This window comes from Oreochromis aureus, linkage group 11 (assembly GCF_013358895.1).
Source record: "Oreochromis aureus strain Israel breed Guangdong linkage group 11, ZZ_aureus, whole genome shotgun sequence".
Taxonomy (NCBI): Eukaryota; Metazoa; Chordata; class Actinopteri; order Cichliformes; family Cichlidae; genus Oreochromis; species Oreochromis aureus.
The window spans coordinates 21399805-21413126 of NC_052952.1; the positions used below are offsets into that span (position 1 = coordinate 21399805).

The window sequence follows — 13322 nt, forward strand, 5'->3', positions numbered from 1 at the left end:
GCTTCAGTGTCTCTCTCAGCAGCCAGCACACTAACCTCTCCCTCGCATCTTCAGGCTCTCAGCCATCAGCTCAGCCTCCACATCTGGCTTTGTTCTTGCCTGCTGGCAACCCCTGGCCCTCTGACCTTCCATCAGAGATTTATAATAAATCAGTTTGGCCCACCCCCTGCCTCATGATCTGTGTTTGCCCATGGTTTGTAGGTCACCATAACAACACTAATAAATGCACAGACCAGTCACTTAACATGATGTTGCAATCATTCCCCAGAGATTTTGGTTCATATTGACGTGGTAACATTGTCTGGCTGTACAATGCACATTGAGATCCAATGACTTTGGATCCCATTTGAGTACAGTCCAGCAACAGACACAAACAGAACTGCTGAAATAGCTCATTTGGAGGAACGTTAGGTCCCTGGTTCAATCTCAGGTTTCAGCAGTGGAAGGATAACTTTATGGAAATGCTCCCCATTGATTTAATAAAGGATTGTGTTTCCAATTGTACTGAGATGCTTTTATGTGATTGGCAATTAGATATCTACCTTAATTAGTAGTTGAATTGGGGTACTTAATACAATATTTGCTAAATATGTGATACTGTGACTAGCTAGAATTACTATTGTTTTTCTCTGTGTGTATTTCAGTGTTGTATCTCCCATTAAAAGACTGTGTCTACGTGCCTAAATGCACAGAGGTGCAGCCACGTGACTGGCTGCTTAGATATTCATGTTAACGAGTTGTTTTTACAGGAGTGCCTAATACACCTGTAACAATCCTAATAACAAACAATCCTCTTTGTCTGTAGTGATCCTAAGTGAAACTGAACAGAGAGGAAAGAAATGACCTGGTGAAGGTTGTTTTTTTAGGTTTTGTTTTTTACACTCATGCCCTCTGCCTCACTCACAATACTATTTCTGCTGGGAAGCTGTCTTTAAGTAATTTGATTGCATGTAAATTTTCCATGTAATTTGTTACATAAGTAGAAGGTAAAATGTTACATTTACTGGAATCTAGTTTGGTTTACCGATCACATTCATTCATTCAAGATTCTTGCTTCAATTTTTAATGAGGGTGAAAAATCCTTTTTTGAATGCATATATTAAAAAAAAGAAAAAGAAATTAGGAGTAATGTATTACACTGCAACTTTTAAAACTGTTTGTGGATTAAAAAGTCTATGATGCAGGAAATTATGCTCTCCCTTTAAACAAACTTCAGCGCTGATTGTTTGGTGGAGAGACTGAGGGAGACCGGAGGGGGACCCCACTCTGTCCCCTCCTTTCTGACAGTGTGCACAGTTGCACAGTTGTCAGCTGTCAGTACGTTTCTGATCTCCCACTGACTCAAATACTTCTCTTTAAGGCCGGACTCTTTCTATCCAAGTTTCATTTCTTCTTTCCCCATCTTTGATCATCTTTAATCCACAAATATTTAGTGAACTAAATACTAACAGGATTCTTGTAAGAAAAAAAAACCTGTCACTGTTGCATTTATTCTCCCATTTTCTGAACTATGAAAACAACATGGATTAAATGGAGCTACGCAGGAGGACAAATGAGTCTATAAATATATGAACAATGCTGATGTCATTACTGTGAATGCATGTGTGTGTCACTCAACATCACGTCTAAAGCTTCAACCCTGACACGTGACTCATCAGGTGCGTTCCCTGCCATGGCTAACAAGATTCCCCTCATTAAGTCCCTTAGGTAGTAATCTGTGTGGCAGAGTTGGGTTTAGTGAAATGTGAAAACGATTCTGAAGGAGGGAAAGAGGGAAGGAGAGGGTGAAACCTCAATGGAAAACAGTGATTTTGTCCTGTGAAGGCCAGGAAGTTGAAGGCTTAACATCTCGTGGAGAATCTACTGTTTTTTATTCGTGTTTTCCCCACTTTTTTAAAAGCTTTAGGGATTGGCTGCTGGTGGTGAAGGCCATCTGTCTGGGTGCTTTATCTGGATTTTATGGTGTGAGCCTTAGGCCAACTGTGGCCACCTGCATGGGTAAGATAACTGTGGACAGGAATAGCATGGTAAACCCAGTTTGTGTGTAAATCATTGGTAATAGACCCTGAACATTAGCCTGTTCAGCATGTTAGTTTGGCATTTTCCTGTTTTGTCATCACATAGTTTCCGTTTTTCTGATTTACTGCCCTCTTTAACCTCATCTAGATGATAAACTCTCCATCAGTGTGTTTAACCTTTCTGAGTGTCTGAGCCTTGTCTGACTGCCGTCCTTGTCCTTGGCAGGAGTTATTGCTGCGAGCCGTCAGACTGCATGTCCTGATTTTCTCATGTCAGAGCAACACAACATGAGGGAAGGCGAAAGCCACTGTAAATTCACCTGTCATCTGACGAGGAAATAGGGTGCGTGTGGGGTACATCATGGAGTCTGTGGTGAGATTAAAAAATTCCCTGAGCATGCCCATCAGGAAGCTGACCAGCTGTGTGTCGGAGGTGAAGGGGAAGAAGCTGTGTGCCAAACGTAGGAACAAGAGGGGGAGATGCGGCGGGAGCCGAGGAGGATGCGTCAAGTTGGGCAAAACGTCTCCCCCCCGAGCTGCATACCCCAAAGATCTGTCTATCATTTGCTCGTACCAGACAGAGCTGGAGAAGGAGAGGCAAGTAATGCTCTGTATGTGATGTGGAAATCGTCATGCAGGGGTGAAGGAAGTATTCACATACTTTAAGTAAAAGGGGCTTTTGTAAACATGAAATATTACAAGTAGCACTCTTACCACACAAGAATTTCTCTTCAATGAAAGAGAAATTATGAAACATAAACAGACGAAGCACAACAAACAATGCTGATGCCACATTATGTGCGAGAGAGAGTGCGGCCCTGAGTAGTTCATCTGGGGCATGATGTGCCTCATCAGGCATCATTAGCGGACCGCCCGCCCATATCAGCTGATTGCTGTGTAGTGTAACCACAAACTGCCTCCAAGACAGTGGGAGGGGCATCAGAAATGGAAACCACAAGTACCACAAAGCTGCACAAGGACCTGAGTAATATAATTATTTTGTGCCATTACAAAAGACAGGCAGGGTTGCTTCTTGGATGCATATTATGAACAGGCGTTTTATCATTTCCAGGTGAAAATGGGAAAAAGACACACATGAAATCAAGTTTTGCCTGAGTTACATGTAATTCATCTGCAAACTGAAATCAAAATCCCCTCAGTTCACCTCATTTTGTCAATTTCTCACTGTGCTCTCATTGCAGGAGGCAGCTGAGACGAACGAAGGAGTTAATTGTTGTCACCTGTGCAGAGAGATTTTTATTTTCTGCCTGCGATATCTGAGCTGTATTTATGTTTGTCTGCTGTGTTGATAGAAAGCTGCGGGAAGCCACGAAGGCCCAGAAGAATGCAGAGAGAGCAGCGATGAGAGCTCATTTCAGGAGAAAATATCAGCTGTCTGAGGTCTGTGTTTGGAAGAAAATAACAATATTTATCCTCTAGTTTTGTGTAAATTGGACAGTTTCCCCCTCATACACGGTACTGTTTGGTTTTTTGTTTCTTTAACAGAGATTAATTGAAACTTTACAAAGCGCTGCATCCTTCTGTTCAGTACTCACGCACACCAGTTTTAATTTTCTTCAAAATATAACGTTTTTTCAACTTCACTGAATTAATTTAGATAAAATGTCAAATAACCACAAATGATGTACTGCGTAATTCTTCTGAATTTAGGATTCAGGGTTCAGCAACCAAAAAATGCTTACCAGTTCAAAATGAAACTTGCTGCGTCAAAGAAAATGAGAAGATATACTTTAAGTATTTACTTGATAAATACCCTCAGGGGAAAAAATTGGACACAAATCATGAAAGAAAAACGAAAAAAAGGGCAGCACGGTGGGGTGGTGGTTATCGCAGTCAGAAGGCCTAGGATTCAAATCCTGACTTTCTAGTCCAGTCTGGTCTTCTGTGTGGAGTTTGCATGTTCTCATGTCTGTGTGGGTTCTCTCTGGGTACTTTAACATCCTCCCACACTTCAAAAACATACACGGGATTAGGTTAATTGATTCTAAATTGACTGTAGGTATGAGCGTGAGATTGAATGGTTGTCAATTTCTCTGTCATGCCCACATTCACACCTGCGACCAGTTCTGACTCACCTGTTAACCTAACACAAACACCTGGAAGCTGGAGTATCCACAGAGAAACCATGTATGTACAGAACATGAAAACTCCACACAGGGCCCCAGCTGGCTGGCGGATTTGAACCCTGCAGCCACTGTGCATTATGAAATTTCATCATCAAACATCATGTTAATATCGTTTGCTCAGTACTTATAAATCCATCTCAATGCAGTTTCTGTTTTTCCTTTTGCAAACACTTCTCCAACAACAAGATGTAGCGCATCTTGATGCAACTATGGTTATACTGCATAAAAAAAACTTAAAACTCAAACTGTTATCACTTCAGATGTGTTTGCAGCCTTTGTAGAGGTATAGCCAACCCCCAACAATACAATAGTAGGCCTACTCTGTACAGGCGTTATCCATGTGTGCCAACTTGTATGTTACTGCAGAATAAGAGATGTAGAGCTATTTATACATTTTTATTTTTTCAGCATGTTCAACCCTGTAACCCATTTGTTCTTCCATCATCCTTCAGAACGCGAAGGACACAAACCACCTGAGGTCAGTCGGAGGCAAAGTGTCACTCCCCCACGAGCTATCGACAATAATTCATCCTGAAACCAAAACCAAGGACGATGGCTTCAACCTGCTGAGTGCCTTTCAAGGCCTCAGCTTCAGCACAGCGGTGCTCACAGGGAGGAAACGCAGCGGGACGCCTACTCCTGCACCAGCAAATGGGGGATCTTGTAAAATCATGTGATCAATATGTAGTCACACCAATGATTATTACACTCTCTTAATAAAAAGAACAGCATGGGAATTTATGACTGCTGCTTTTATCTAAACTGAAGTCAGTTTTCTTCTTACATAGCTCTGATAACTTGTAACAGGTGAATAAGTCACCTGTTTTACTTAATAATAACAAATACGCCAGTGTAAAATGCTTATTTTAGGTATCGATTAGATATACTCAAACGTTATTATGAGGTGTTGAATTATTGGTCAGTACATGACAAAGTACAAATGGGATTTTACACAGTCCTTTAAGAGTTTTCTCCTCATTGAAAATGTTGATTTTATACTGTTTTAATAAGCTGTTGCATTATATTGTGATTATATAACAAAATCAATAGTTGTAGATGTTAAAACGGGGCACATCCTGTCCTGGTGGTGTTTCACTCAGACACCGTGTTTAGTTTTTTATAATAGAAGCCAAGCTAGTGCGCAGAGCTGTTGGTCTAAATGATATAGATCCAACTAAGAGATCTATACACAAGTGAGGAACCTCAGGGCAACAAAACAACATGAAACTTTCTTATTTTGTATGATTATGTTAGAATTTGTCATTTTTTCTTTAGTCCTTTCTGCATCACATCTACTGTATGTGATGTGTATGAGCCAAATCTGCTAGTTTGTGCTTTGTTTGTGTTGAGCTTATTTTGGTGCATAAATTGAAGGATTTTATACAGTATGAAGAAAACCACCATTTACGAAGGTGGACATTTAGTCTGTTTGATTTGCTGTGATTGAACTTGTAATAAAACACATTTCAAAGCTACGCTGACCCGTTGTCTGTTTTTTGTGTAATCAGCCTGACATTCTGGCTCTGTTGTGTTTCTCTTGAACTCTGATGCTCAGATTTATAAATCATCAAACTCCTGTCAGCAATAAATCTCATTCAAGGGTGAAGTTTGGCGTTGGGGGAGGGAAATAATGAGCCCTGCAGAAACGACAACAAACAAGAAGTGTCACAACTCTGGATGAGACTGCCTGGCACAGCTCACTCAGACCAGAGCCAACATGTCCACACGAGTGACTGCAGGTATCAAAGCGAAGGGCTCTTGTGGGTCCAGAAATGTGTTTTTTGGTGTCGCACCACAAAAGGGTCTTTGCGTGACTGCAGCAGGGACTGTGGTGCATGGAAAGCTAGAAAGGGGGAAAGGAGTAGTGAAAGGGATGCGGAGCTTCAAGGAGATCCCTCACACAGGGAGGAATGGATGGCTCAACCTGTTGAAATTCTGGAGAGAAAATCGCTTCCAGCAGCTTCACAAGCACATGGAGAGGACCTTCAACATGCTCGGCCCCATCTACAGGTAGAGGGAAGTTTAAAGCTTAAAACGTCCTTCAGCATGTTCATGTGCTTATACCATATCCTTTCTCTGTCTCTCTGTGTGACTGGAATAGAGAAAAGCTGGGCACCCTAAGCAGCGTGAACATCATGCTGCCATCTGACGTCAGTGAGCTCTTTAAGTCCGAGGGCCTGCACCCCCGACGGATGACCCTGCAGCCCTGGGCGACACACCGGGAGATACGCAACCACAGCAAGGGCATCTTCCTCAAGTCAGTTCCACATGTGTGTTTTAAATTACTCGTGAAGTGGTGATATGCATCTGTGCAAGCAGTCACACGATGGAGACTCCTCTCCCCTCCGTGGGTAAAATCCCATTATTCTACTGATTAAAATTTAAGAGTCAAAATTTGACTAAATCATTTCAATGTTGCCTCGAGCGATAGAAACAACTCCATGTGGGTGTGTGCACATGAATGTAATCACTTGTACCATCATCGTGTCTTTCGGGTGGGGGTAATTTAATCAGGAGTGGAAAGTTTTTGTTCATCATTTAGTTTCTTAGTTGCTTCCTGCTCATTCATTTCACTGAGAGATGGTAAAACATCGCTGTGAAGATACAGCACTCTGGTGTGAAACATAGATAACAACTACAACAAAATGCAGCGAAATTTCAGCCCTAAAAGAACAGCTTTTCCAATGAGATTCAAATTATTAGGAGAAAATGCAAAATTGTAGTTTTCTCATTTCTTATTGGAATATTAGAACAACTAAATGGAGCGCACTGCAAAGGCTGTGGTCACCATAGGGATTATATATAGTGTTTAAAATTATACATGACAAGAGGTCTCTAGACATCCTTATGCTGTGTGTGTTGTACGATTGTTGGTTCTGATATAAAGGTCCTTTTAAAAGTTCTGATATTAGTGCATTCAGACATTTTCTAATTCAATATTTTCAAGTAAAACACATTTTTTAAGCCTTTAAATCCTGAACCGTGAACTCATTCCCGGAAAATTATAGTTTTGTGTTTTTTAAACTGAGGTGCAAAAACTCATGGCTGTAAAGGGCTAAGTGGTAAGGACTGTAGGAAGTTTGTAGGTAGGGATTCAGATTTAGTATCACCCCCATAAAGCTGGAACTTACATGCAACTTTAAAAAAAGACAAAAACTAGGCTGAAAAATCACACTGCATTGATTTTTTTTTTCATAATTCAAACAGTGAATTATGTTTTTTTATTCTTTTAGATCAGAATTTTCAAAGTCATCAGTTCTCCCTTTTAACTGACTTTAATTTGCTTTCACTCAACCACAGAAACATGCTGTGGTTTAACTGCACATGTAAGAGCTGTAATTATGGATTTTCTTTCATTTAAGAAAATGCTATGCACTTTAAATGAACTGATTAATATATTTCAGCTATATAAAGATGGCTGCTGTCGGTGACCAGTTGTTTAGCTACGTGTTTGTACATGTTGAACATGATAATCCCCCGCTGTCTTCAGGAAAAGAACGTTTTCACTGGATTCTGAGCAGTCCTCTGAAAAACTTAGTTTGTCATGACCTTTAGCAGCCACAACTTGAAGTAGTGACTTTTGCTTTGTGTTGGTGTTTGCATGATTGTCTCACTCTCTCATAGTGTTGTGGAGAATTTTGTCCGTATCTTCTTTACAAAATCGATTCAGTTCATTGACGCTTGCGGGCATATGAAAGCCTGCAAAACGAGCCCAAAGATCATGCCTCCAACACCCCGCCAGACGGCGTTTGTGCTGATCTGCTGTGGTTGGTTTTTTCCAAATGTGGTGCTGTGCATTCTGCCGAAACAGCTCTACTCTCTCCAAAAGGACATTATTCCAGAAACCTTGTGTTGTTCAGATTTAACTTTGCAAACCTAAGCTGTGCTGTCATGTTCTTTTTAGAGAGACGACGCTTTATCTCGACAAGCCTTCCAAACAACCCAGACTTATTCAGTCTTTTTATAATTGTCCTGTCATGATCTTTAACATTTAACATGCTAACTGAGGCTCATGGAGTCTGAGATGTAGCTCTTGTTTTTTTCTGTGAACATTGCATAATCTGACCTTGGGGTGAATTTGCAGGGACATCCAGTCCCGGGAAGACTGTGGCATTGTGTTAACACACCTGACTGCTCCAGATCAGCTCACCCTTCATTCCTATGGAATCAATAAAGGTGTACTTATTTTTGCACCTGATTATCTCGTGTCCTATGAAAACTTTCTTTGTTGCATACTAACTATTGCAAAGTTTGGGTAAAGGTAGACGTGTAGTTGGGAAGAGGTCAAGCACCAAAAGAAGAGACTTCTCTCAATCGGGCTTTCTTTGAATTCAGGTTTAGACAATGATAAACGTAAACTGACAGGGAGTCAGACTTGAACACGATGCCCTTATTTTATTTCACAGTGACTGAGCAGATATGAAATAAGCTCATTTTAATGCTTAGCGTGCACCTTTCTCTCCACAGGAATGGGGAAGAGTGGAGAGCTGACCGTCTGCAGCTGAACAAGGAGGTGATGATGAGTGCAGCAGTAAAACGCTTTCTCCCTCTCCTTGATGAGGTGGCGAAGGATTTCTGTCGAATGCTGCAGACAAGAATGGAAAAGGAGGGAAGAGGAGAGGAGGGAAAATGCGTTCTTACCATCGATCCCAGTCCTGACCTTTTTCGTTTTGCACTGGAAGGTTAGAGGTCATCAGCCCCCGTGATATGAGACCTTTGTGCATCTCTAAGTGTCATTTTACAGCTTGTAAAATGAGTATGCATTAATTCCTGTTTATTTACAATGAAGCCAAAAAGGAGACTTTCTTTTTTCTATGTTGGAAAAGTGTGGAGAGGTGTGAAATGATGGGTGTTTGACAGAAACATCCCATAAATGTCAAGTCTCGTTTTTCATGCGACAGTGATCGACCTTGAAGCCCCGAGGGATGGAAGGCCACGGACTCATGTCGCTTCCCCCTTTTGACAGGCTTTCATTCAGCCTAACTATCAGGTCTATGCATTGACTCACAAATGCTGATGTAAGCTGCGCCAGTTTCTGACGTCAGAGGAATTACACAATCCGCAGGAGCATCACCTCTTTAAAATCTTCAAAAAAAGAAGAAGATGAAAAAGCAAATAGATCAGTGCCGCTGCTCTCTCTGTGCTTTAATTCGAAAATATTCACACCTTACATGAGAACCGAACCTCATCCTATCCCCAGGCGTCTCTTAGTGTACTCTGGGTGTAGGAGGTCAAAGAGAACATGCACCTTTAAAAATAGAAATGGCAACAAGGATGATCAAAGCTCCAGCATTATTTCAGCAGGTCTGCTCCTTTCATGTGCCTATCTGCTGTATGCCATGTTCGCAAGTGTGAAAGCCTGTATGACTCAGTGTAGCTGTACACTTGTTTGCATCTGTGTGTATGCGAGTGGGAAGGGGGGGGAGAGCTGATGACTTTGAGTCACGCTGCTCTGCTCCTAATGGAGCCCAGCACAAGAAACCAAGTGCTAAGCCGGAGTAAGAAACTCTACTCCAGTCGCTGATGTCGTGTTAATATAACTTGAACATGTTTGATTGGGAAACATCATGTGCACCGTGGGGAGATCTATATGAGAAGGGGTCTATTTTTGTTTGTTTTTACATTAAATAAGAAAAAATAAAGTGGCTTTTTGAAATTGTTTAACTGTTATTTGGAAGAGATTAATAAATTGATGACACATAGAGACATTCAGGACAAAGGTCCATGTAATCCTCCATGAGGTTTAATAGTTTACTTATTTTTAAGTTCTTTGCTTGCTCATGTTTTAGGTCATCAGTCATCTATCTCATCTTAACCCGCCTATACCTCTTTCTTTTCCTCCCTTCCTCCCTCTCTAGCTAGCTGCCACGTGCTCTATGGAGAGCGTATTGGCCTCTTCTCCTCATCCCCCTCCCTGGAATCTCAGAAGTTCATCTGGGCCGTGGAGCGAATGCTAACAACCACTCCTCCTCTCCTCTACCTGCCCCCTCGCTTACTGTTGCGCATGGGTGCTCCCCTGTGGACCCAGCACGCCACTGCTTGGGACCACATCTTCAGTCATGGTAGGAAAGGGCCATAATCGCAAGAGCCTCAAATCAGCATCAGCGTGCTTCTTTGTCCTGTCACTTCCACAACCTGACTGTTCGTCTTCCAGCGGAGGCGAGGATCCAGAGGGGGTACCAGCGCTTGTCAACCTCCCAGGGTAGAGCATCTCCGGCTGGGACTGCTGGAGGCCACTACACTGGAGTTCTGGGACAACTCATGGAGAAAGGGCAGCTATCTTTGGACCTCATCAAAGCCAACATCACTGAGCTGATGGCTGGAGGGGTGGATACGGTGCGTGTGTTGGTGTGCGTGTGCCGATATGTGTGATAGCCTAACTTAGCCTGGGTCTCTATTCCTAATTCTGTGTCACGTCTCATCCTATCCTCTCTTCAGACAGCAGTACCCCTGCAGTTTGCTCTGTTTGAGCTGGGACGCAACCCTGAGGTGCAGGAGAGCGTTAGGCAGCAGGTGAGGGCGTCGTGGGCACAGGCTGGTGGGGATCCTCAGAAAGCCCTGCAGGGGGCACCACTTCTTAAAGGCACAATCAAAGAGGTCCTCAGGTAAACACGTCAAGAATCTGACTGCGCATGGTCTCCTATATCCATTTGTTTGCACATGGGAAATAAATGTGATCGGCACCTGCACATACACATCTCTGCAGTCTGTCCTTACATCTGTCTCCAGTGCCCACACTGTGGAGGGCACCTTTAATACACGTCCTAGTGCTCACATATTTCCTGTATGTTTTTTTCCAATGAATGTTTGCCAAAAACCAGTGCATCTGGACCAGTGCATCACTGACCCACCACCAAACCAGTCAATGCTGAACAGTGTTACAGGCAGTATAATGTTCTCTATGGATTCTCAGGTTCACCCTGAGCACATGTTCTCATGGCAAAAAGCACAGGGCATCAGTGATTGGCCTGTCAATTCTGGTATTCTGTGCAGTCAGCACAGGCCCCACTGCAGGACATCGGACCCTTGGGCCACCCTCATGAAGATGGTTTCTGATTGTTTAGTCAGAAACAGTCACACCGGTGACCTGCTGGAAGTCATTTTGTAACTCTGGGAGTGCTCATCCTGTTCCTCCTTGCACAAACAAGCATATACAAGACCTCCTGGCAGTCTCACGTACTGATGTGCCATTCTGGAGGAGTTGGACTACCTGTGCACCCTCTGTAGGGTCCAGATCCACCTCATGCTACCAGTAATGACCCTGACCCTGACCCTAGCTAGTTACAGGGTTTTACTAAATAATAATCAAAAGTTGTCACCGGAAATTTCACACAGGAATATTGTACAGTAATTAATGTATGACATATCTTATATATAGACAAGAAGAAACTAATTTTTCCTTCAACTCATGTATGAAAAAAAATCATCAGCTGTCTGAGTGACTGTGTTTATCAAAAGGATTTTCAGCAGCAGATGTTTCCCTCAGGCACCTAAATGAGAATTGATTACCAGCAATCTTGATTATGTCTGACAACTCAACTAATGGAGGATTCAAAGGTAATATGTCAGACATTGAAGTTTTCAATGTCTGGATTGCTTTTGGTTTAGGTTGTACCCAGTGGGAATTACAGTGCAGCGGTATCCAGTCAGAGACATCGTTCTCCAGAACTACCACATACCTGCTGGAGTGAGTGTTCGGACTGTAACTCTGATTCTTTCTGTTGCACTCACATAGACATTCATATACATTCATCTGACTAACATGCGTTTGGTGGTAAATCCTCCCTCAGACTTTGGTCCAGGCTTGTATTTACCCAATGGGGAGAAGTGAAAAAGTGTTTGAAGATCCACTGCACTTTGACCCCAGCCGGTGGAGCAGAGAAGAGGGCCAAAGGGCGGAAGCCGCAGGGTTTCGCTCCCTGGCATTTGGCTTCGGGGCGAGGCAGTGTGTCGGGAGGAGGATTGCTGAGAACGAGATGCAACTTTTACTCATGCATGTGAGTGACAGCAAAAAAGGGAAAGGGGAAGAGTAAGGAAGCAAGAAAACAAGTTTTGGGATCGGATGAAAGTGAAAGGACAATGATGCAAGAGGACAGGTAGAAGTGGAAACATGAGAGCTCAGTTATAAGGCTGGTAAGAAGTAAAAGCTGTGCATTTAAAAGAAAAGAAGACTTTAGTTCACTAAGTGCTTTATAAGTCATTGTTTTGCAGTGAATTAATGATTCAGATCCCTATAAGCACCACTTTACATTACTGGTTACGGTGAAGATAATAGTTAAATTAATAGTTATAAACATTAGTTATAAACAAGTTCAATTCAATTCAGTTGCATTTATATAGTTCCAAACCATAAGAACAGCCGACTCAAGGTGCTTTATATTGTAAGGTAAAGGCCCTACAGTAAAACAGAGAAAACTCCAACAATCAAAGATCACTATGGGCAAACACTTTGCAACAGTGGGAAAGAAAAACTCCCTTTTAATAATAAGAAACCTTCTGCAGTGTTGGTTCATTTTTCATGGAAACGGGGTGATTAATGGAGGAAACAAACACAAACAAATTGTAAAGTTTAACACTGTTTTCAAATCTTAAAACTTTAGAGGGAATATGTTCATGCAAAGCTCTCAAATAAATGCGAAGTAAAGTCTGTTTCACTAAATTATAGTTTACCAGAAGAGAAACGAAAAAAAATCTAAGTATGCAGCATTTTGAGCAGATGCACCTGTTTCTATTCCGCCCCTCACTGTAGCATGATTTTAATCCCTGTAAACGTCTCTGCTCTCTCTTCCTCTTTTTCTTGATGCTTCCACCCCCCCTTCCTCACCCCTCCCCTCTCCTGCCTCCTCCCTCTCTGCATATCTAGATCCTGCTGAGCTTCCATCTCAGCGTGCCGTCCTCAGAGGACCTCAACACCACAGTCACCTTCATCCTCCAGCCCGAGACTCCGCCGAGGATCACTTTCAGCAAGCTCTGACACACACACATGCTCAGAGGAGACTCATGCTGGTACCATTTGACAAGTTTAATCACGTAGGGTTAGCGCGCTTTAATAATTTATTTCCGATTATTCCCAATAAAGATATTTTTAAGTGTCCTTACACACTTTGCATTGGAATGAAGATAAATAAAGATGAATTTTATCCACTGTTGTTATTGT

At 42.3% G+C, this 13322-nt stretch overlaps 2 protein-coding genes across 2 annotated transcripts; both read left to right on the forward strand.

Annotated features, from left to right (window-relative positions):
- The first annotated feature begins 1881 nt into the window (after positions 1-1881).
- LOC120442661 (complexin-4-like) lies at positions 1882-5512 on the forward strand. Its single transcript, XM_039619578.1, has 4 exons — positions 1882-1998; positions 2245-2615; positions 3332-3419; positions 4618-5512. Exons 2-4 carry the CDS (start codon positions 2380-2382, stop codon positions 4840-4842), a joined length of 549 nt encoding a protein of 182 aa, XP_039475512.1. The 5' UTR covers positions 1882-1998; positions 2245-2379; the 3' UTR covers positions 4843-5512.
- A 321-nt stretch (positions 5513-5833) lies between these two features.
- LOC116320943 (cytochrome P450 11B, mitochondrial) lies at positions 5834-13310 on the forward strand. Its single transcript, XM_031740682.2, has 9 exons — positions 5834-6175; positions 6267-6422; positions 8633-8847; positions 10024-10227; positions 10320-10501; positions 10604-10770; positions 11774-11852; positions 11956-12162; positions 13029-13310. The coding sequence occupies exons 1-9, from the start codon at positions 5883-5885 to the stop codon at positions 13137-13139; spliced, it is 1614 nt and encodes a 537-aa protein (XP_031596542.2). The 5' UTR covers positions 5834-5882; the 3' UTR covers positions 13140-13310.
- Positions 13311-13322: the final 12 nt, after the last annotated feature.